This window comes from Sminthopsis crassicaudata, chromosome 2 (assembly GCF_048593235.1).
Source record: "Sminthopsis crassicaudata isolate SCR6 chromosome 2, ASM4859323v1, whole genome shotgun sequence".
Taxonomy (NCBI): Eukaryota; Metazoa; Chordata; class Mammalia; order Dasyuromorphia; family Dasyuridae; genus Sminthopsis; species Sminthopsis crassicaudata.
Genome location: NC_133618.1, coordinates 264823248 through 264848977, shown reverse-complemented (window position 1 = coordinate 264848977; position 25730 = coordinate 264823248). Strand labels below are relative to the sequence as shown.

The following is a 25730-nucleotide window of genomic DNA, read 5'->3' as shown; positions in this document are numbered from 1 at the left end:
AAATTCATGAAGGTATTAAAATTTTATCCAACCCAATCATCGCATAAATTAGGTCTATTTCAAATCCAAAGTAAGTTGAAACTTTCCAGTCATATGTGGTCTAATGAAGGATCAGTGTTTATTTGAAACCCCATAGCTACAGGAGATATAACACTGATTCTTAGATCACTACATTAAGTCAGTTCTGTTATAATACTTGTTTTGAAAATACAAATTTGTTCCCACAAAATGAATATACTAGGGAACAATTTAACCATAATATGAATTTTTTGCTTGTTTTATACATGCTTTTGATGTCAAGAAACAAGAAGAAAAAAGAGAAAAGAACTGCACTACTTAACAATAACTCACAAATTGTAACCCTTTTTATGCCTTCTTCTACAAACAAACTTCAGGTCTTTTTATTTTCACATTTAAAGAAAAATTTTAAGTTGTTTTATTTTTCTATCTGCAAAAATTGTTTTCAACATTCACCTTTCCAAAACCTTGTGTTCTAAATTTTTCTACTTTTCCCCCTCCTTCCCAATAGAGCAAGCAATCTGATATAGGTTAAACATAGTCAATTATTCTAAACATATTTCTATATTCATCATGATGCATTAAAAAAAAAAAAACAGATTCAAAGGGAAAAACATGAGGAAAAAAAAAGAAAAAAAAACAAGCAAACAAAAAACAAAAAAAAAAAATGTGAAAATACTAAGCTTTGCTGCACATTCAGTCTTCTAAGTTCTCTCTCTAGCTGTGGATGGCACTTTCCATCCCAAGTCTTTTGGAATTGCCTTGAATCATATCATTATTAAAAGATCCAAGTCCATCACAATTGATGATCCCATTATCATCTTGTTACTGTATACTATGTACTGTGTTGTTGGTTCTGCTCACTTCACTTAGAATCAGTCTATGTTAAGTCTTTCCATGCTTGTCTGAAATCATCATTTCTTATAGAACAATAATATTTCCTTACATTCATATACCTTAATTTATTCAGCCATTCCCCAAATGAGGGACAATCACTCAATTTCTAGTTTCTTGCTACCACAAAAAGGGTATTACAAATATTTTTACACATGTAATTCCTTTTCCCTCTTTTATAATTTCTTTAGGATACAGACCTAGTAAAGACACTTCTGAATCAAAGGATAGGCAGTTTTAAAGCTCTTTGGGTCTAATTCCAAATCTTTGGATCTGTTCACAACTCCATCTAAAATGCATTAGGATCTCAGTTTTCCTACATGCTTTTCAACATTCAAAATTATCTTTTTTCAGTCATCTTAGGCAATCTGAGAGGTATGAAGTAGTACCTCAGAGTTGTTTTAATTTACAGTTCTCTAAACAGTAGTGATTTAGAGCATTTTCTTTCATGATTAAAAATGGCTTTAATTTTTTTGTCTGAAAATTGTCTTCATATACTTTAACCTTCATTTGGGAATGGCTTGTATTCTTATAAATTTGAGTTAATTCTCTCTATATTTTTTTAAATGAGGCCATTATCAGAAGGACTGGCTGTAAAAAGATTTTCCCCAATGTGTTGCTTCCCTTCTAATTTTGGCTGCATTGGTTTTGTTTATGCAAAAAACTTTTTAATTTAATGTAATCAAATTATCCATTTTGCATTTAATAATGTTCTCTAATTCTCCTTTGACCATAAATTCCTCCCTTCCCCACAAACTAAGAGATAGACTATTCATTGTTCTTCTAATTTGCTTACAATTTCACTCTTTATGTCTAAATGGTGAACCCATTTCAACTTTGTCTTGGTATAGGATGTTAAATGTTGGTCAATGCCTAGTTTCTGCCATAGTTTTTTTTTTTTTTTTTTTTCAGTTTTCCCAGCAACTTTTGCTAAATAGTGAGTTTTTATCCCAGAAACTGGAGCCTTTTTGGTTTATCAAACACTAGATTACCATAGTCATTGACTTTTGTGTCTTGTGAACCTACCCTATTCCATTTATCTACTACTCTTTTTCTTATCCAATACCAAATAGTTTTGATTACCACACTTTATAATATAATTTTAGGTCTGATACAACTAGGCCACCCTCCTTTACATTTTTTTTCATTAATTTCCTTGAAATTTTTGGCCTTTTCATCTTCCAAATGAATTTTCTTATTTTTTCTAGCCTTATTAAGTATTTTTTGGGGGGCAGCTGAATTGATATATGGCACTGAATAAGTAGTTTAATTTTGTTAGAAGTGTCATTTTTATTATATTAGTTTGGCCTATCCATAAACAGTTGACATTCTTCCAGTTACTTAGATCTAGCTTTGTGTGGAAAATGTTTTATAATTGTGTTCATTTAGTTCTTGGCTTTGTCTTAGCAGGTAGACTTCCAAATATTTTGTATCATCTACAGTTATTTTAATAGGATTTCTCTATCAATATCTTCTTGCTGGGCTTTGTGGTAACAAATATAAATGCTGATAATTTATGTGGATTTATTTTATATCCTGCAACTTTGCTGAAGTTGTTCATTGTTTCTAGTAGTGTTTTTTTGTTTTGTTTTGTTTTGTTTTTTTAATTAATTCCCTAGGATTCTCTAAATATACCATCTCTAAATATAGCATCTGCAAAAGTGGTAGTTTTGTCTCTCCATTGCCTACTCTGATTCCTTTGATTTCTTTTTCTTCTCTTATTACTAAAACTAAATTTCTGGTACAATACTGAATAATAGTGGTAATAATGGGCAATCTTGTTTCACCCCTGATCTTATTGGGAAAGCGTCTAGCTTATCATTATTACTTATTTAATGCTTGCTGATGGTTTTAAATAGATGCTGTTTATCATTTTAAGAAAAACTCCATTTATTCCTATGCTAATTTTTAGTGGTTTTATAAGGAATGGTGGTTGTATTTTGTCAAATCCTTTTTCTGCATCTTTTGAGATAATCATGTGATTTCTGTTAGTTTGGTTATTGATATGGTCAATTATTGATATAGTGTTAATTTTCCTGATAATGAATCAGTCCTGCATTCATTGTATAAATCCCACTTGGTCATAGTGTTTTATCACTTCAGGTCTTTTTCAAGGTAAAGTGTCATTTACTGTATTTCTTCTGTTGTAATAGTAGCAAAAGACTGAGGAGTCTGCTTCTCCCTCTTCTCCTACCTTCCACCATGGCCCTCTCGTGTACAGCACTAGACTTTGCCAACCTTGCCCTTTGTCACAAAGTTCTAAGCTAAGCAGTGATCTAAGACCATGGGCAACATAAATTGGTATTTATGTATTTCTTAACTATTTAACATGTATAAAAATGGGTTAGCATTTTGTTAGTCTCATCTTTTTTGTTATGTCATTAATGACATTTTTGAGTATTGCACCCTTAACCCAATTTTTCCCATAAGCCCTGTGGTTTTTAATTATGTAGTTTTGCATAGCAAGGTGATTTTTTTTAGGAGCATATATGTCCTGTTATAGCAGAATTTACTGTATGCTTTTTCCTCCTTGTTGTTGCTATATCTGTGCTAGGTATTTATGTGTTCAGAATAGTTCAGCTAAAATTTAAAACAAATGTCAATTGCTACAAGTGTAAGTACTTTGCCATTAATAATGTAGTGTAGATTTTTTTAAACTGGATTGAGGTCACTTGTTAATGTGACTTATAATTGCTGCAACAACTGTTATATGATAGACTTTCAAAACATGTAAGATTTTTTTTCTCTTGACAATTTTTTTCTATTAGTTTCATATTCTTTCTATTAAGTAATAAATTTTGGCCTTGCTAAATGAACTCTGATATATGTTATAGGAACAAACATGTGTTCCTGTAACATATATCAGAGTTCATTTAGCAAACATGTGTTTGGAGATCCTAGATTGATCTCAGTCCAGGAGGAAGAATCCTATGGTGTTCTTTAAAAAAATAAAAAATTAAAAAAATTAAAAATTCTATGTTTTATTGGGTACTAACACCCACCATAACCTGACAAGCTTCAGCTTCCTATTGCTATCATGCTTCAGAGAAGAAACATTCTCCAAGTGGAGACAGTAATGCTAAGCATTCATAGTAGTCCTCCTCTCCTTCTCCCACTATGCTAAAGAATCTGTCAAATCTTATTCTATCTTTGAAGAAATGCTTTGAATGTCATTAAATCTGACTACACTCAGTATATCACATGCAAGATTGGGTGCCTTCACATGAAAATAGATAAATTCAGAATAATATATTTTCAAATTCTCAAAAGGCAGTTGCATGTTGGCTTTGATGGGGCTTAGGACTCTATTCATAATAAAATAATAGTGCTTTATTTTTGTATATAGCTTTAGATTCTACACAGCACTTTTACATCCATTATCTTATTTGATTCTCACAGTCATATAAATCCCAAATTTAATCTTAAAAGAGAATGGAAATAGAAAAGGACTCACATGTGTAAAAATCTTTGTAGCAGCTCTTTTTGTGGTAGCAAAGAATTGGGCCTTGAGGAGAAGCCCATCTATTGGGTGCTTCGTTGTGTCTTCTCAGCAATATTATGATCCAAGATAATTCCGAGGGACTCATTATGGGAAATGCTGATCACTTTCAGAGAAAAAACTTTCTTTGATCTTTCCCTTTTTCTGATTTTCACAACATGCTAATGTGGAAATATGGCTAAAATGATTGTTTTTATCAAATTGCTTGCTGTCTAATGGAAAGGGGAGAAAATAAAGGGAGAGAGAAAAATTTGGAACTCAAAATCTTACAAAAAAAGCAATTTTCTTACAGCTTTCTTACAGTCAAGGTTGAGGCACCACTTATTTGATAATACTATTTGTATAAATCTTGTTTGTATGTTGTTTCCCCATGAACTCCTCAAAAAAGGGATTGTCTTTTGCCATTCTCTGTACTCCCACTGCTTAGCATCATTGTCCTGACTCATAGTAGAAGTGTAATAAAGACTATTGTCTGAATGAATAGCTTCCTGAGAGTGTTATGTCCCACTTAGATGTCATTCTTCATAACTGATATTTTGTTCTTACATTTTAAACTTTGTGGTAGCATCAGATACAGGACAGAAATTTCATGGGGTTATTCCCCATGTAGTACCAACTACATATGTACTAAAAACTTTAAATTAATTAAAATAAAATAAAATAAAAACTTAATTTCTGAATAACACATGTATACTAATATTCCTCAAAGAGAAGTGCAGGACTTCCAGCCAAGATATTCCTGGCTCATGAGAACAAAGGGGAGCAGCACTGTTGCATCATGGAAAAGGTGTTGAATTTTAGTTCAGGAAAATTTGGGTTTGATTCCCTCCCTTGGCACTTGATAATTATGGACCAATAACTTAACATCTCGAAGTCTCAATTTCCTCATCTGTAAAACAAGAATACATTAAAAATTGTACTATTTCATGACAAAGTTGCAAAGCTCAAATGCATAGTGCCTGGTACATAGTAGGTGCTTAATAAATATTTACTTATCAAAGTGAAATAATGTATATAAAGTACTTTGTAAACCTTTAAGCATTATATGTATCACTTCTTATTTCAGGAATGATTTTAATCTATTAAATGTGTATGAGGATGTATTCTGATGGAAGTGGATATCTTCAATATAGAGAAGAGCTAATCCAATTCCAATTGATCAATGATGGACAGAATCAGCTACACCCAGAAAAGGAACACTGGGAAATGAGTGTAAACTGTTAGCATTTTTTGTTTTTCTCCCCAGGTTATTTTTACCTTTCGAATCCAATTCTTCCTTTGCAACAACAACAAAATTCGGTTCTGCACATGTAAATTGTACCTAAGATATACTATAAGATATTTAATATGTATGGGAATGCCTGCTATCTAGGGGAGGGGGTGGAGGGAAGGAGGGAAAAAATTCGGAACAAAAGGGAGTACAAGGGATAATGTTGTAAAAAATTACCTATGCATATGAACTGTCAAAAAATGTTATAATTATAAAATTAATTTTAAAAATCTATTAAATGAAAAACAAGTGGTGATAAATAAAAAAAATTGATTTTTATAGAAAAGATCTATGATATCAAATTGTAAAATAAATCTAAGTATTTAGTATTTAAATTTTTTTTCTCTTAATATAATCCTGATAGTATTAGCTGCTTAAGAAACATTAATCTGTGTCTTTATAAAAGATTTTAATCATGTTATAACACTATATAAATTGGTTGGGAAAGATAACATTCATTTCAGTAGAGAAAATTCCTGCCCATAAGGAGAAACCCACAGCCAAAATTTAAAACAATATGGTACTAATACTCCTTGTGTCTTTTTTTTTCCTTCTTGAAAAATGGGAAAACATTAATAAGACTTGATTGACATGAATCTATTTCCTGTATGAATATTGTGTCATAGACTAAGGCAAGGGCTTTTTAAAAATCTTAACCCCATCTCTCCTATTTTCAATTAAAAAATATTTTTCCATATAGTGTTTTCTTATGAATTCAGAGACAATATGGAAGTTGGTTTTTTGGTTTTTTTTTTCCTGACCTAATTTAGCACCTGTAAATTCCCATGTTTCATAATCTCACAGGGTTTTGTACAGATTAATGAGATGATGTTTTTAAAGTGCTCCAAGATCTCTGGAGGAAATGTGATATATAAGTAGAGTTTTATTATTATTAGTTGGTGAAATAGTGTAGTATTCCTTAGATATCAAAGGTAATGAGTTCAAATCCATTGAGAGACCCATTTTTTATTAGAAAATCTTCATATATTTTATTCTCAAAATGTCAAATGGATGATTTCACTTTTGTCACTTAATTATCTGCATCAGGTTAAAGTGCTGTAGGTATCAAAAAATTTAAGGGCTTTGTTTATTGGAGATTAAATGTTACTCCTCTGATTATTTGCAAGAGCAAAATTGTGCTTCTTCCCTGAACATTTTAGCTAACCATTTCATCCACTACAAGCATGGAAGTAATCTGATAGCAAATTTCTAAGAGGCAATTTGGTAAAAGGTCTCTTCTTCCCCCCCATCCAAATTTTGGCAAGAAAATAAAGAAAAGATGTTTACCCAATTAGTAATAATAAAGACTTCGCATAAATGACTATTCATTAAGAGACAGTAAGAAATCACTTGGAAAATGTGAGGTTATGCAGTGCAAATTAGGAAGGGTGGTTTAAATGTATTTCAGACCACTAATGGAATTAATTAATGAATTTATTAAAGAATTCAGTTACCTTATTTTTGGAAAATCTTGGAAATCTGAATCACAAGTTAACTAGAATATGTAATAGGAATTACCAAATAGGAAAGAAGATTCCTAGCAATTACCATATAGGAAACTAATTTTAATTCCTAATTTTAAAAAGTAGGGAAGATATTGAAATATAAATTTATAGACTTCAAGTATATTCATTTTAATGTTCTTGATCGTCTCTCAGTTATAATCCTCTGGGAGGAGGTTTCTATTGATAATGACTACTTTCTAGCCACTATGCTAAGAATTATAAAATTTCAAAAATAAATAAGACATGCTATTTTCAAGATCCTTATAATTTTAGTAGAAAGACATAAAAGAGTTACACAAATAATTATAGTTTAAAGTGACTTTGATAAGCCTTTTGTGGGTTTTGTTTTGTTTTTGCTAGGTAATTGGAGTTAAGTGACTTGCCCAGGGTCACACAGACAGGAAATGTTAAGTGTTTGAGATCAAATTTGAATTCAAGTCCTCTTGACTTCAGGGTTGGTGCTCTATCCACTGCGCCACCTAGATGCCCCTTGATAAGTCTTTTGTAAGGAAAATATAAACAATCTGCTGTTGAACTTCACAGGAAAAGAGACCACATAATTTAATTTGAAAATTGGGGTTTGGGAATATAGAAAATAATTTTTAAATCATCTTTCATATAACTGTCATTGATTCTACTGAATCACAGTAAAATATGCTGTGCCATTCCCCTGCTCTAGAAGTTCCAATAGTAGAGAATAATAAGCCCAAAAAGCAATCAAACTGTGCATACCCTTTGACCCAGCAATATCACTGCTAGATCTATATCTATATCTTTGATCTATAAAGAGATCAAAGAAAATGGAAAAAGAGTTATTTATATAAAAGTATTTCTAGGAGCTCTTTAGAAATCAAGGGGATGCCCATCAATTGGGCTGAATGAGTTATGGTATATGATCGTGGGAGAATACTACTGTGCTAAAAGAAATGACAAGCAGAATGGTTTCAGAAAAACCTGACATTAACTCATGTAAAGTGAGGTAAGCAGAACCAGAAGAACACTGTAGATAGTAACAGCTATATTGTAACAATGATCAAATGTAAAAGATTTAGTTACTCTGACCAAGACAATGATCTAAGACAATTCCAAAAGACCTGTCATGAAAAATGTTATCCACCTCTAGAGAAAGAACTGATGAACTTTTAGTACCTATTGAAGCATACTTGTTTTTATTTTCTCTTTCTTGGGTTTTTTGTATTGTTTTGCAACATGACTACTGTGGAAATATATTTTCCATGACTTCACATGTATAATTGATATGTTTTTTGCTTTCTCAAAGGATGGGGAAGGGGCAGAAATTTGGAACTTAAAAAGTTTTTAATGAATGTTAAAAATTTGTTTTGCATATAATTAGGAACTATTTAATGAAACAAAAATATATTTTAAAAGGAGGAGAAAGAGGGGCTCCAGTAGCTATTTATTACCTTTTAGGATCAAATATGAATTTCTGTTTAACAGTTAAAGTTCTTCACAATCTGACTCAGTGCTACCTTTCCAGATTACCTTCCCATATTGTCATAACCAAATTGACCTATTTATATCATATTCCCTCTTCTTTCTCAATGCCTTGGTACATGTTGCCTCCATATCTAATTTGTCATTTCCATCTAATCCTAGCTTCTTTCAAAGCTCAGTTTAATGCCAACGACTACAAGAAGTCTTTTCTGCTTTTTCCCAAATACTTGTGCTCTCTCCACTCCCTCAGAAAAATTACTTTGTGTGCATTTTATATTATATTAGCACCCACTATTTTCTTTAAAACACAAGGATTCTGATGAAAGAAACTACTTAATTTTTGTTTCTATGTTCCCATCACAGTGCTTGCAATACAGTAGATGCTTATTGTAAACTTGTCCATTAAATACACAAATGAATTTGAGGTTGTCCATAAAGACAGGATATTGAAAGATGAGGTAGAAATCCTAAGAGAACAGAAGCATGTGAAATTATGAAAGACCAAATTGTATTCAGTGGACAGAAAATTATCCTATTCAGTTGAATGGCAACATGAGGTCCCTTGACTTTGGGAACAGGATCTAATTCAATTTCATCATTATTAATCATCTACTATATGAATTCATTATACTGGGCTTTGTAGATACAAAGAAAAGCAAGGAAAAAAGTATAGTAAAGTAGAAAAACTATAAATGATAGAAAAAGCAGAGGAGTTCTCTTGCCTGAGAATGCCTGATAGCAATGAAATCACAAGTCCCATTCCTATCTCTAATGAAAGCCTAGCTGAGGTTCAGTAAGATGATTTGATTTTGTGACTTTCTAGCAGTGGTTCCTTACAGTGTCATGACAATGGAAATGAACACTGGAGTTTTCTCAGAATTGGCAAAGCAAGAAACAGAAGAGAAGGTGAGGGATTATAGGAAGCATATTAATGAAAGGAATAAATGTAAAGCATGTGACACATGGTGAGGTGATTGAGGCTAGTTAGTTATGAACTGAAAGGCAAGAGAGATGGATTAGCAGATGGTTATGATCAAAAACAAAAATTCAGAGCCTTAGTTCTAAGACACAGAGCAGTTCCCAAGTATACGGTGTGATCACACGATTAAGAGGTTCATAAGAGGTACAAGAGGATAAAGATCACTGTTGGGAAACTGAAAAAATTAAGGACCAAATTAAGCAGGTCATTAGTCTGGACAGTAAAGTCCTTTTGGTTAATTGTGTAGCTGCTTTGAACAGAACTAATTAGAACTGTATTAATCTGTATTTATCACCGAGCTCTTTTTTTGATTCCACCTCCTTGGAAATATACATTGTACTCATTTCTTTTAGGCCCATGTTCTTTAAATCAAAACTATTCTACTCCATGTATATAGTCATTTCTTTTCCTTGAAATTTCCATTCTTTTTAAATTATTTTAGTCATTTTATTTGGACCAGACCTGTGATTTCAATGAAAAACAAATTCCTGATTAGAGAACTCTTTCTACTAATGTAGATCTGTGACTACTTTACAACTTAGAATCTCAAAGAATTTCTTGAAGTGCTGAGAAGTGAAATGACTTACCTAATGTCATATGGTCAATAAAGAGAAGTATCAAGACTTGAACCTAGATATACCTGACCCCGGGAATAGTACACTACCCCGTAGTCATACTATCTTTCTCCTAAAGTTTGAGAATGTTGACTTTTTCATGCCATTCTAAATCTGTATGATTCACTTATGAGAAGTCAAGGTTGCACCAAACTTTCTAATGCATAGTTTTTAACATTACTTTGAATTGGTTTATTTCAAATCTTTCTTGACTTAGGAGTTAAGAGAATGAACTGGATAATAATGAAGATAATATATCCAATTATTTATTAGAAGTTAATGGACTTAGGGGATTGGTTAAGTTATATTCAACTATAATATTTTATTAATGATTATTTTAAGTGTTTCAAAGGTATTAAGGATTTGTACAATAGCACTTTAAAAAAAGAAGAAGAAGAAGAAGAAGAAGAAGAAGAAGAAGAAGAAGAAGGAAGAAGAAGAAAAAGAAGGAAGAAGAAGAAGAAGGAAGAAGAAGAAAGAAGAAGAAGAAGAAGAAGAAGAAGAAGGAAGAAGAAGAAGAAGAAGAAGGAAGAAGAAGAAAGAAGAAGAAGAAGAAGGAAGAAGAAGGAGGAGGAGGAGGAGGAGGAGGAAGAGGAAGGAGAAGGAGAAGGAGAAGGAGAAGGAGAAGGAGAAGGAGAAGGAGAAGGAGAAGGAGAAGGAGAAGGAGAAGGAGAAGGAGAAGGAGAAGGAGAAGGAGAAGGAGAAGGAGAAGGAGAAGGAGAAGAAGAAGAAGAAGAAGAAGAAGAAGAAGAAGAAGAAGAAGAAGAAGAAGAAGAAGAAGAAGAAGAAGAAGAAGAAGAAGAAGAAGAAGAAAAAGAAAGAAGAAAGAAAGAAAGAAAGCAGCCTGCATGTGTAATACAAACTAGTGCCCAGAGGAGGAAAAAAGTCATCTTCGACTACAGACAGAAGACAATATATCTTCAGGAGAAGGGAAGATTTCATAATCCTTGAAGCCAAAAGAAACATCCATATAATACTAGACAGCAAATTAGTTTAATTTTTTCTATTCAGTAGGATAGCAAAAAAGAATAGTATTATTATGGACTACACTCAGGTGTAATATGTAATGGAAAATGAGCTCACAAAAGATATTTAATTTGGGATATCTTTTTTTTTTTTTTTAAATTTGAACCAATAATATGATCTGAAATTTTATTAAAGTTTCAAATCTGGCCACATCTCCCTTCCCAAATATTAACTAAAGCCAGAATCTTTAGTCTAATAAACCATCTAGAGTTTTGTATGAGTATATTCTATGATGCCAAAAACCCAAATTCTACCTCAAACTCTGTGTTAAATTGATTTGTGGTTATTCTGTCTTCTCCTAGTATATTTTTTCATTCTACCCAGACTTTGTCATATGGTTGGATATTTTAATTCCTCTAATTCTAGTCACCAAATTAGAATCTTCTGACTACCAATTTATCATTCATCATCTAGCAATTTTCATCCATTGGTAACATCTACCAGCTTAGTATTTGTTAGGATTACCAGGTGAGAACTCAGGTTGTCTGGACAGTGACAAGGTGAGAATTCAGGTTGACTTGACAGTTCTCTGGCTCAGACCTTTGGTTTGGGCCTTTAAAGGGAATTTGCACCTTAGAGGAGCAAGTTCGTTGGTGGAAGTATTTCCCCACACCCCACTGAGTTCTCACCTGCCTATTCTCCAGGAGGATAAAAGAAGGGCAGCATTGGGTCTGAGAGAATCGACTCTGGGATAGAGTTTTGACGCTAGGCAGGCTGAAAGGAGACCAGTCTGATTTGAGTGTCTCCATATCTACACTGAGCTCTTAGATGTCCAATTTTTCCACATTGAAAACATCGCGAGTTTCTCTAGAAGTCCCTTGCCAGGAGGGATCCTGTCTTTCCACGTTCATCATAGTCCGGGTGTAAAAATCATTTGTTCCCATTGTAGCACAGTGTCTTATGATCTCCTCTAAAGGAGCATCTTTGTCTAATCCCCATATAATTCTTTTGCAAATCTCATTGGCATTTTCCTTAGCCAGATGGCTGGTTATTATTTCTGTAGCTGAATTTTCTCCAATAGTTCTTTTGACAGCAATTTGCAAACGTCCCACAAAATCTGCAAAAGGTTCATTGGAACCTTGCTGTATTTTAGTGAAAGCCTCTCCGTGATCTTTCTGTCCAGGGAGGACACCCCAAGCTTTTATTGCAGCCTTAGCAATTTGCTCATACACTGTCATGGGATATTTAACCTGTTCTGAGTTCTCTCCATACTGACCTTCACCAGCTAATTGCTCCTATTTCCAAATTGCATCTGACTTGGATTTTACATAATTCATGAAACTCCGCAAGCCATAACAAATTTTGTCCAGGTTCTAGACATGTCCTTGCCATGGATTTCCAATCATTCAGGGTTAGGACTTCATAAGACAAACCATCTAGTAACATTTTAACATAAGCTGATGTAGCCCTATAAAGGGTACAACCTTTTTTCAAATCCTTAATTTTATTCAAATCTAAAGGTGCATATCTTCTCCTTTTTTGACCTACAAAGTCAATATCTTCAATCACAGGATATGCATGTATAAAATCACTTATATCCTGTCGTTCTCTCTTACCTTTAACCAATGCTTTTTCTAATCTTGTCATAGGCTGCTTAACAGGCGATTTTGTTTGTGTTTCTGCCTCTTCCCCTCCTCCTTCTTCCTCCACCTCTGAAGGTGGAGTTGATGTGGGCCTGTCAATAATCTGCTCTCTAGGCGGGGTTGAAGCTTCTTGAAGAGAATCATACCCTAATTCCTCATTTAAATCCTCTTGCTCTTGGGCAAAATCTTGATCTTTCCTTTTTTCCTCACACTTCCTCTTCTGTTTATTTTTAAAACTTTTCCTTCTCCTATAATTTGCTTGATAGTTTAAGGCTAATTGAACTATGTTGTAGATATAAAATACCTCTGCAGAAATTGAACGAGGCCCTTTTTGTGTGTGAAATTCTTTCATTTCAAATCCCACTAGCTTCCATTTATCTACATCTATCTTTTCTTCCTCTAAGAACCAAGGGGATGTGCGTCTTAATGCAGCCAAGAGTTTAGCAATCTGTATCCAGGTTACAAGTAAACTCTGCTCCTCAATTATCTTAATTATACTCTCTATAGTACCACTCCTGAATGGGGGAGGAGCTGAGGCTGCCGCTGGGGCTGAGTCGGCTGAGGTCGAGGAATTGTCTTTAGCTAACATCTGCTCCATTTCAGCTATAAGAGATTGCTGGTTTAGCCCTTAACAAGTTAAGTCCTTATTTGTCTATCTTTGTTTAAGTTTCCTTGTTACTCACGGTTATTTCTTTGTCAGAAAGTCTTTTCCTCTAGAATCTGAATGGGAGGTTTTTCCACTGGAATCAGGATTGTGTCTGTCCCTGTTCGGGTGCCAAATTGCATTGGTCCAGTCTAGCTCCTCTGAAGGGCTCAGAATAAGTACTTAAATGCAAAGGTCTGGGCTAGCTCTTCTGAAGGGCTCAGAATAAGTCCTTGTCAGGATAAGCAAAAGCCCTTGCCCCACGTTGTGGACGCCAATATGTAATGTTCTTGAATTGTGAGGGTCTGTCTGCTCAATTATAATCCTTCTTTGGGAGGAGATCCATAACATCTTTTCCTCTGTGCACAGGTTTCTTGGGAGCTCTGAATCTCCTCCAGCTCTTGTCTTTTCTCAAATCAGACTGGTCTCCTTTCAGCCTGCCTGGCGTCAAAACTCTCCCAGAGTCGATTCTCTCAGACCCAATGCTGCCCTTCTTTTATCCTCCCAGAGAATAGGCAGGTGAGAACTCAATGGGGCGTGGGGAAATACTTCTACCAATGAACTTGCTCCTCTAAGGTGTAAACTCCCTTTAAAGGCCCAAACCAAAGGTCTGAACCAGAGAAATGTCAAGTCAACCTGAATTCTCACCTGGTAATCCTAATAAGTTTTCATTCCTAATATGTGACTGCTGAATGACAGAGGAAAAGATTTCACTCAATCCAAATTTATGATGTATAACTTTTTTTAGCTGGACACTTTTACTACTCAGTAATCTTTATTGTTTGCTAATTTCATCTCCCCCCTCATAAGTGTTTTCTCTCTTCTCAAATTTTCAATTAAACTGTCAGCTTGTAGCAACCAACATGGGCCTTCTTATGTTCTCCATTTTTAAAAAGTTTTCCATGATCATATACTCTTTTCCTCTCTATTAAAAAATAAAGAACTATTCCCATACCTCACTGAAGCTAATAACTTGTCAATGACCCTGAATCCATTGCCCATCTCATCCATGAACAAATCCATCTGTCTTCTGCCTTTCACTGCTTGAGTGTAATTTAACAAAATAATTTCTTCCCTATTACTTCACTTCATAAATACATACCTTCTCCTCAAGTCCTTGAAAATTGACTTCTGTTCTTCCTAAGCTCACTATTTCCTATTTTACAAATCCAAAGACTGTTTTTAGTTCTCATAATTTAAAAAAATTTACGTGAGTAGTCAAGTCCTAGGAATGAGGGAAGAGGGGAATCTATTTTGAATAAGTATCATCAGTTGGCTTCCTATCACCTCTCAGATCAATACAAAGTACTATATTTAACATTTAAAATTCTTCATAACCTACTCACACATAAACACCTTTCTGATTATCTTACACTTTATTCCCCTTCATGTATCTTTGATCTGGCTTCCTTTGACACTGGCCTCCTGGCTCTGACATTTTCTCTTATTGTTCCATGCTTGAAATGTTCTCCCTCCTCATCTCTGTGTTCTCCTTCCCTGACTTCCTTCACATCCCAGCTAAAATCCCATCTTCTCCAGGACACCTTTCCCAATCTCTCTTCATGTCAGTGTTTTCCTTTTGTTAGTTATATCTTATTTATCCTGTGTATAGTTTGTTTATACATATTTGATTCTTTATTATTTCCTCCATTAGACTGAGTTCCTTGATGATCACGACTGTCTTTTGCTTGTTTTGTAATAATACATACTTAATAAATTCATATATTGATAAGTAGTTGAGCCTCTGACGATCTAGATTGAAATGATGATGAATAATTTTGGCTACAGCTTTCCATGTAGAAAAATAACAAATGTTAGAATGATTTCCATCTAATAAATTTAATAGAAACCAAGAGGATAACAACCTTGATATTAGTGAAGGACTTGGAAAAAAAATTGCTGTGAGCACCAACTATATATAAGGAATGTAAGGTCAATGTAGAGAGAAGTTTACATAAGGAAAATAAAGAGTAACATGGTTCATAAATATATGTTATAGGCCAGAACTTGAAACAAGGAGCTAATGCTTATATACTTAGTGCACACCTTTAAAGGAGTTCACACCTTTAAAGGAGGTCACACATTAGTTCACACATTCACACCTTTAGAGAACATATATAAGGAGGAGTTCACAAGCCCATTAGAGGACAAGCTCACTCTTGGACTTCCAGGAGATTCACAAGTCAGAAGCTCACAAGCCCACTCTCTCAAAGGCGGAGTTCATTCCATTTTCCACCTTTGTGCTGGCTGGAGGCTAAAGGACAAACCTTTGGATTTGGAGACATTCGGAGGGAGCTCTTGGAACCAAGGAGAGAGATAGGCCTCTAAGAAAGCTAACCAGGCCCCAGGAAAATATTCAAGACTTTGAAGGAGAAAATAAAGGATCTGGACTTTAACTCCTGGCTGAATTTGAAGTGATTATTGAACAGAACTGCCTCCAGAAGCTCCCCAAGAAACTGTTCCCAGAGAACAATTATAATTTAGAGAAGAAAGCACTACAAATATATATGGGAGAAAGTAAGAGTTATACAAACTAAAAGTACCATAGATGTCAGGTAGTTGAATTAGGGTATATGTATCCTAAAATTCAATAAAAATTGAATTTAATTGAAAGGAGCTTGAGAAATCCTTATGAAATCATGAAAAGGCTAGTACAAGATTAATCCTGAAGTGTTTGCACAAAATTTTGTACAGATATTTTGGAGGTAGTGGATTTCTCCTTTCTTGGTATGTTTTTATTCCTTGTTGGCAACTAGGTGCTGGAATGGTAGACTGAGAATCAGGAAGACCTTAGTTTGAATTCCATTCCAGACACTAATAACTGTGTGACTGAGCAATTCATTTAAACTCTCTCAACCTCAATTCTCTCATCTGTAAAATGAGAATAGTGCTTAAATTAAAGTGTTGTTAGAAGACAGAAATAAGAAAAATTACAAAGTTTTGCAAACATTAAAATGCTGTGTGAAGTTGTCTGTTATAGTAGCACATCCTAAAGCCTTTTAATACAGTGTAATATTATAAAAGAGCACTGGTTTGAGAGTTGAAGTCCAAGAACTCTAATTCTGCTATTAAATAGCGTTATGGCCATTAGCAAGCTTTTATAATCTCTCTGACTAAACTTCCTTATCTTTAAAGTGACTGCATTGAGCTCTGATCTCTAGTATCTCTTGAATTCTAAGGTCTTCCAAGCTCTAAAATTCTATGGCTATATAATTAAAAACTATAGATTTAATGAGATATCAGTTTCTGAAGTCAAATAGCATATAATCAAATAGCTATGTGTGTTTGTATATGAATATATAAAACAATTCAAAGCGATAATGCCTGAAAAAGGAGTAAGCTATTAAAAGGTGAACTGCTTTAAACTACAAAATGAAAATGAACCCAGAATCTATTCAGTAACCTTCCTCTAGTTATGTTTCTTACATAAGCATGTCCTGCTATCCAATCTATTCTGCTCCATTGTAAGCAATTTAGCTCTTAAATACTTTGTATTTCTTGTAATAGTCTGCATTTCCTTAGCAGTTTACTGTTTTCAAAGTACTTCTAGAACTCTATTTCATTTTATCTTCATAACAGCTTTGTGAAGTAGGTAGCATAAATATCACTATCTCCTTTCTAGAATTGAATAATTCTAGGTACAAAAAGCTTTGTGGTTTGACCAGGGTCATATAGCTAGTGACAGAGACTGTATGTAAACCCAGATTTCCTGATACTCAGCCCTAAGATTCTTTTCACTCTATCAGACTGCTTCCTTGATTATTTTCTCATTTAAATCTTCCTTCATTCTGGAGTGTTGACTATTTCAAGAGCCTTAAAACATATATTTGTCAAGCTATTACTTAACAATAGCTATCATGTGCTGCCATTTAGCATGATGGTGTTTTTGAGATTTTTTTTTTAATCGATTATCTAATTGATAGCATAGACTTATTGAAATTATGTTAAGACTTCCACTACCCAAGTAATAGATAAAATGGAGGGCTTATCTGGTTAATTAATCAATTAGTCTTTTAATTGTAAGATTAACAAAAAAAAGATTATTCTCTAATTTTTGCATTGCAAAGTTTTGTGTTCTGTAATAGCATAGTAAATTGACATGTGCAATGAAAGGAAAATTGATCCAGGCCACAAATTTGAATTGTCAATTTAACAGGAAAAGCTTTTTGAAGAAAACTTGAGTAACACCTATTATATTGAGAAGTAATATTAGTCACTTAAAATAGAAATAGCTAAAAACTTGGTAACAATTTTTTAATAGTGCTAACTATTTTAAGTATTTTAAGTGTTTGAGAAAGATTTAAAAGGAATATTACTGTGCTGATAACTATTGGATTCTAAGTCATTTATCAAGAAACCTTTAGGTAAACATATTCTTTAACTAATTTATCTTCAGTCGCCTTTACTGTATTGATCCTCAAACTGATGGGAGGACACAGAAATATGATTCAAAATAGCAGGGCTGTTGGGGAGATGAGAAAAAAAGTTCTTTTGCAGGATTAATGGATAATCTTTTATGTTAATATTTATTTACAAACCATAGTTCATTTCTCTGACATATATAAGCAAAATATGATACCACCCTTTGTCTGACTTTCTTGTTTTCCAACACAAAACTAAAAACACTTTTATATCCCTTTGTATACCTCATATATTGTAGACCCAAGATGCATCTAGAGAACTGTTATAAACTAGAGTTGCAAATTGGCTTACAAACAAATTTTGCTGAGGGCAGAAACCATAAATAAAAGCACAAATCATCTCTGAGATGTTAACTTTTTTCCCCCCTCATTTCTTGTACAATCAAAAGGAAAGTAGGTCAAGGAAATTTAGGATATTTTAGAATATGTACAGTATTGTATTGTTTGCCAGGACCTAATTTACAATTACAGAGCTCCATGAATATTGAAATGCTTCGACTCCCCATTATAAATGTATGTGGCAGTTTGGTTGTTGATCAGTTTATGAAGTTAATGCAAATGGAACTGTCTTCCTGTCAGCATTTGAAATCTATAATGCAGTCATGTTGTATATTCAGGGACAGGCCATTGACAGTCAATTAACAAGTTTGATTGGTATGTCAACTCATTCTTTTGAATTGTTAATAGTATGTTAATAGCATTCATTTCTTTGTGCAGTCCCATTTGCAGCTTCACAGCTACAGCTATTTTTTATAATTCTGAGTAACCTAAAATAGTGCCTTAATAATAGATTATTAAACACCTGTCTGGTGTAGCTTAGGGAGGTTTTTCTAGACTGGGAGTTTGCAGTGGATCCCTTTGATATTCAAATCAACAAATGATAGCCTTTTTATTCAAAACGTAAGTTCTTTTGATGGTTAGCTTGTTAAGAAATATTCAGCTCTAGTCTGACCTGATCTGGTTTCCCATGGAAAAGATCTGATGCCGTTTGAAGGTTCATAAATGGAATGCCAATGACAATTTGTTGTTGACGTTTTGCTGCCTCAGCCTTCAGATGCTTGGGTTGATGTGCCGCTTTAGCTTCACCAAATAATCCTTGCAGGTAAATGATCTTCTGATTGATCAGATAGTTTCAAAGCAAGGAATGCTCATCTGTGGTCTCTAGGCATGGATTTTTAGACTTGGAGGGGTACTTAAAAAGATGCATCAAAGTTGACAGATGAATCTTGAGGCACCGAATGATGGGAGACAGCAGAATTATGGGAATATTTTTAAGTGAATAACATATTACTGAGAGTTTTGAAGTCCTTCAAAGGTCTATCAAATAATTTCCCCATAGCAGATTTATTTCTAGGGTGATGGGGGAGGAGGTTGTTGTTTTGTCTGTGTGCACAGGTTTACTCTCACTTTCCTAAGGAAGTGGATGAGACATTAAACATTTTATTCCCTAATGGCACTTTGGGGTAAGATTGTGAGTTCATTTGCACAGCCATGTTTTATTCATATAACTTTTGTACACCAGAATACAAGAATCTGCTGTTTCTCTAACCTAACAAAAATAAGCTTATAACAAAAAATACATTCAAATTTTATTCATGTTTGCCCTCGTTTATATTTCTTATTATGTTGCTTTATAGATAGAGCTCATGACCTACTCTTTGTATGGAACTTTACTGACAGGAAATGTTTGTTTTAATGTCTAACCAAAAAAAAAATCCTAAGAATTTAGTTTAAATATTTTGGTTTTGAGTTGATCTGTTCTTCTAAACCAGTAAAGTAAAGGTCTCTTGTTTGAATCTTTAATTTCATCAATCTAGAGAACACCTGGTATACAAACTCCTTCTACCCAAGCAGATTAGCTACTCTTGGGCAGTTTACAGTCTTTTAAAAATCATGGAATTTGGAGTTTAGGCTAGAAGAAACCTTAAAGATCATCCATCCAAGCCCCTTATTTTACAAATTAGAAAGATGAACCCCAATGAGATTATATGTCATGACTAAAGACTTAACAACTAATTAGAGGCAGAGTTAAGATTAGAATGAAAGTTCTTTCTGTTATATTAAAAATGCTTCTGGAAGGGCATTTGTTCATCTGGAAATTAGTAAATTTTGACCTATTCTGTATTTTTCATCTTTATAATTGATAACAAAAATGGTCAATATTATGCATGACTTTGCTTTATAATCAATATCTTTCTCAAATTTTAAAAGAAAAAAACTCAGTGAGAGAGCATTATTTTTTTTAAGGTGCTCTTCCCTGCTGTTTAGGAGAGGGGGAAACGAAGAAGGAGGGAAAAAAAAATTTGGAACATAAAGGTTTTGCAATGGTGAATATTGAAAACTATTTTTGCATATATTTTGGAAAATAAGTTATTATTATTTAAAAGAAAAAAGATGCTCTTCCCTGAGATGGAAAAGCATCAGTTCATTTCCATAAAAAGCAGTATGTTTAATTCCAAGTTTAATTTTTTAATTCAAATTTTAGTAGGAAAGAGCCTCAGGGTCTCAGAAGCTACAATTCAGGAGGGACTTATGGAAGATAACTAAAATAATATAAGACAAATGTAAATCAAAGTGCTCTAGACTTAGACCCGCATTCCATAATTAACTTTCTCATCAGTGATCAGTGGATCATCTACATCACAGACTGAGCCCCTTACTTGGTACATATAGAGTCAGAACAACTATTTCCAATAAAAGTGACAACTAATCAGTATAAAGTTCTAGTTTTATTGCAGTGCAACTTCTTCCCTTCAACATATACTTGTCCCTTCCAGTCTTTCCATGTTAACCGACCCTACTAATTTTAGTTATTTACTAACTTCCCCAATGATCTGTTTAATATCCATTCTTTTATACATTTCATCTTCCCTCCTTCCCCACCCCCAATAGTCTGTTTAAATATATCAGCCTGAAAAATGCTTCAGTTATATACCATACTTTCATTGCATACTATCCTTTTTTCTAATTATAATATTTGTGTTTTTTTTAATAAATTGATAATCTGACTAGTCACAGGTAATTTAGAAATAATGCCCTCAAAGGTAATTGGTCATTTCCTTTCTATTAAGATTGTGGCCTCCCAGGTAATCATACCTGCTTAGCCTGTGCATAGCTTGCTATATTCTAAGCTATACTTTCCAAGGCATTCTTACCTGCTTAATTTGCACTCAGTCTTCAGTAATTCATGTCATTCTGACCTGGCATTAAACCCCCATTTCAGTTTGCTCATGGGCTGGTGGAGACCAGGAAGCTTTGGAAGTAGATATGCTTGAAGAGGCTAGGAATGGATCGTCAGGAGTGTTAAAACCACCTGCCTGGATAGGAGGAGAGACCGTTTGTCTGAGAATGTTAAAATTTCTCCTTGAACCCAACTTTCACATAATTCCTATATACACTGACTGATTTATTTATTTTTTGTTTTCATTTGTGTTTCATAGGAACATTGTAGTTAGAAAGCATTTAAGGATAGAGTTAATAATAATAAAGATCTTCTTCACTATTCTTCACTTGGAAAACACCAGTATCTATTTGTCTTTCACGCTTTTTTCATGATCTCTGTGAGAGCCAGAGCAGCTGGTCTGATTTCTGGCATTTCTGTGGATTGTGCATTCCACAAAGATGTAATAATTTTATTTATGTGTGTATTATTTATTCAATAATCTTTATGTCCAATATGTCCCAACTCCTTTTTTAAAGGAAGTATTAATAATATATAAAAGGAATAGTAGGGTTGGACTCCATTTAGAAAATTATAATGTTTTCATGGCACTAAACTTCTCCCTAAAACAAAGGCCTACTTCTTTAATACTATTTAATAATATTCTTCTGGAGTTACTCTTTGTCTTTACATCAAAGAAATAAAGTTGCAGGTCATCAATAGGCAATTAAGAAATCAATCAGTAAATTTTAATTAGGAGGAGAAATCATATAAAAGATATCATCAAAGAAATTTCTGTAATACAATCATTTAATCAGAGAGTAAACATTAGAAACCCTTCATGATTTATCAGTAAACCTGCAGATGTTAACTTTTTGCTGGGTATCTACATTCCTGAGCCATAAGTTATTTCCCAGTTGCTTGATGCAAAAAATTTATACATTCTTTTTAAAAATTTTCCATTCCAAAATCTCTTATTTCATCTCTCCCCTCTTCCAAACATTGAGAAGGCAAGAAATACAATACCCATTATACGTATAGTCATATAAAAAATTTCTACATTACCTATGCTATAAATAATGATGATTATGATAATAATAATAAGCAAGAAAAATGAGAAAAATCATATGTTTCAATATGCACTTAGAGTCTACCAGTTCTCTCTCTGGAGATATATATAGAATTTTCATCTTAAGTCCTTTGAAGTTGTTATGGATCATTATATTGATCAGAGTAGCTAAGACTTTCACAATTCATCATTGTTACTGTTACTTGCTAATATTCCTGTTACTTGTGCAATGTTCTTCAAGGTTCTTTTCACTTCACTTTGAATGAGTTAAAATGCATACATCCTAAATAAAAAAGACTCCAGAATTTTAACTGATTGTAGTCCTTACCTTCCATTCTAATAACTTCAAATCCAGCATTCAGAATTATTCAGCTTATTTCCAGCGATATGTTACTAAGAAGTTTTAAGCACCATTCAAGCCTAATACTTGAGAGAAACACTGTTACATGTCACCACACACAATCAAATCTGCTGCCAAGTCTTATAAATTTTACCTTTTCTGATGCTGCCATTACTCTAGTACAGGTATTCATCATCTCAAGCTGAATCTTCACAATGGCCTGCTAGTTGGTCTCATTGCCATGTTTATTCCCTGCACCGAGCCATCCTTCTGTCAAATTTTAAATTAATCTTTCTAAAGTATAGATCTAATCATGTTACCTTTCTATTCAGTAAAATCTAATAATTTCCTATTGCTTTCAAGATCAAGTAAAAAATTCTCAATTTGACTGTTAAATCTCCTCATAACCTGACTACTTCCTACTTTTCTGGTCTTCTTCCAACTTCTTTCCTTAGATGACACTTGCCTTTGCTCTTTTTTTGCATAATACACCCCATCTCCCAATTCTGTAGTTTTTCATTAACATTCCCCCAGTGCCTGACTTATTTCCATTTCTTAGCTTCCCCAGCTTCCTTTAAATCTCAGTTAAAATTCTACCTTCTACAAGAAGTTTTTCCCAAATCTACATGAATGTCTATCCTTTCCTTCTGTTTATTATCTCTAATTTATCCTGCCTATATGTTGTTTGTAAATAGTTATTTATATGTTGGTTTACCTATTAGATTATGCAGTCCTTAAAAGCAAGTATTAGACTTGGAGATTTATTTGATTGGGTTTTATTTGGCCTTTCCTTGTACTCCCTAGAACTTGACACAAAGTTTAGTATCTAATAGTCATTAATAAATGCACGTTGACTTGACTTGATTACACCACACTTCTAAACCTTGACAATTATCTTGTAAATCCATATGTTTTTTGCTTCAAAGGGGACTCTTGTCATAATAATAATAATATATTGTTCAAGGCCTTTATTTTCCATTCCATAATCTCTCCTTCCATCTCTCCCCTCTTCCATCCATTGAGAAGGCAAGAAAAACAATATCCATTACACATATAGAGTTATATAAAACATCTCCACATTAGCCATGCTGTAAATAATGGTGATAATGATGATGATGATGATGATGATGATGATGATGATGATGATGATGATGATGAATAAGCAAGAAAAAATTATATGCTTCATTGTGCACTTAGAGTCTACCAATTCTCTTTGGAGACGTATATAGAATTTCCATCTTGAATCCTTTGAAATTGTTATGGATCATTATATTGATCAGAGTAGCTAAGACTTTTATTATCACATTATCCTTACAATACTACTATGAAGAAGGGAAGGTACATATTGTAGTCATCATTTTATCAAGGAGGATTAAAAGATGGGGACTTGCCTAACATTATATGGCAAGAAAGCATTGGGCTCCAAATATGGTGATCATCAAATTCAGCAGGCATTTATTAATCACAAATGAAAGAAGTTCTATAAGGAATACAAAAATTATATAAGACCCAGTCTCTATCTTCTCATAAGCAAATAACTTTAATGAAGAAAAATAATACTGTTAAAGTCAATCAACAAGCATTTAGTAAACTCCTGTTGTGTGCCAGCCACTATGCCAAGCAGTGATGTTGCAAAGAAAAGTAAAAACATAAGAGTGTGATAGAAAACATTGAGGGATTAAGGAGCAGATACATACATTGAAGAGTGAATATTCTACTTTGATTAAAGTACATAGTGATTGAGTCTGTGGAGAGAGAATATAAATTGTGAAGCAGATCAGACCAATAAAGTGGGAATTAGTTATGTAGTTCTTTGAATGGCTCTTCAATATTGTCCTTTTTACCATTTCAGGACGGTGTCCTCAGTACTTCAGAGATTCATGATTACATTGATAGTGGTATAAATTTTAAAATGTTTATGGCTTTGAGTTCTTTATAAGTTAGTCTAGTCAAAACTTCCTTTATTAGGGGCACATCTTAAGTTCTCCACTGATACCCTTTTAATTTAAAAAGCAAGCAAAGAGGGTTCCCAACACAGTTGCTATTATAGGTTGTTTCACTTTTCTTATTTCACTAATACTAGTCGGTAGACAGTAGATAGACCACCCATTGCAAACTTGGTGAGATGGACAAACTTGCATAGATTTAGATTTGTATAATTGGAGGGAATATCCAAATGGATGAGATTTGAGTATCAATAATAACCAAAATAGAACTCATCCCATATTGTGTTTTTATCAGAAAAGTATAATATTTATTTTTTCAAAACTATTTAAAGGAGGCTTGACATACTCTTCCTCCCATATACATTAACTTAAATTGGTCTACAACATTGATTTTTCAACAGCCACATTATATAAACATTGGTAGAAATCCCCAAACTCTTAATTTAATCTGAAGTTGATTGCCAGATTGTACTGGTTCTCCAAAGTTGTGCTTACAAGTACTTCTAACTTATTTTTAGCTTGTGTCAATTTTTTCATTTCGCTAGCACCATCACACAAACCAAAACGGCAGCCAGAACCATATGTGCCAAATTCAAGACTACTTGTGGAAAAGCTAATGAGTTCATGTTGTGGTTGTTGTTTTAACTTATTTTATTCTAAATATTTGGGAGAACATCCATTACCTCTTTTTTAATGAATACTTTAAGGAATACGAGATTAAGCTAAATGTGGCATCTCACACTTAGGACTTTACATTATGCTTTCTCATTACTTATAAGATAAAAACAGTTTTCCTTAGCCTGGGATTCCAGACCTTCTCCAAACTGGCTCTTACTCATATTTTTAGCCTTATATCACACTTTTCTTCACTCACTCTATATTCCAGCCAAACTACCAGCTATTGTCTCTCATACTCCATTGCCATTCCCATACATTCACACAAGTTCTTCTACATACCAGGAATAGCCTTATCTCCAACTCTCTGAATCTCCATCTTCCTGAATCTTTATCTTCTTTACTTTTCATGTTCTATACTCATTTATGGTACAAGTGTTTCCCCAGTACAATGTAAGACCTTTGAGGACAACTATTTCCTTTTTTGTCTTTGCATCCCCAGTGCCAAGTATAATATACTGCACAAAGTAAATACTTGGTAAATATTTAATTCAGTTGCATTGGCTTTTTAAAATGAACTACATGAGTGTGGCAAATAAGAGACCCTGATAGACCACTTTGGAGATTTTAGTGAATCGCAAGACCAGCATTAGTCAACACATGACAAGACAGCCAAAAAAGCTAATAGAATCT

General features: G+C 33.6%; 1 protein-coding gene across 3 annotated transcripts in view; it reads left to right on the top strand.

Moving 5' to 3' along the window:
- DPH6 (diphthamine biosynthesis 6) overlaps nucleotides 1–25730 on the top strand; it is a 454085-nt gene that overhangs the window by 291900 nt on the left and 136455 nt on the right. Inside the window, exon 13 of one of the 3 annotated variants that reach the window (XM_074289215.1) lies at nucleotides 5478–5592. The exons of the other annotated variants lie outside the window; for them this stretch is intronic. Coding sequence (XP_074145316.1) covers nucleotides 5478–5483 — 6 coding nt within the window. The 3' untranslated portion in view covers nucleotides 5484–5592. Of the gene's footprint in view, nucleotides 1–5477; nucleotides 5593–25730 lie in introns of those variants that run through there. 3 annotated transcript variants of the gene reach the window in all.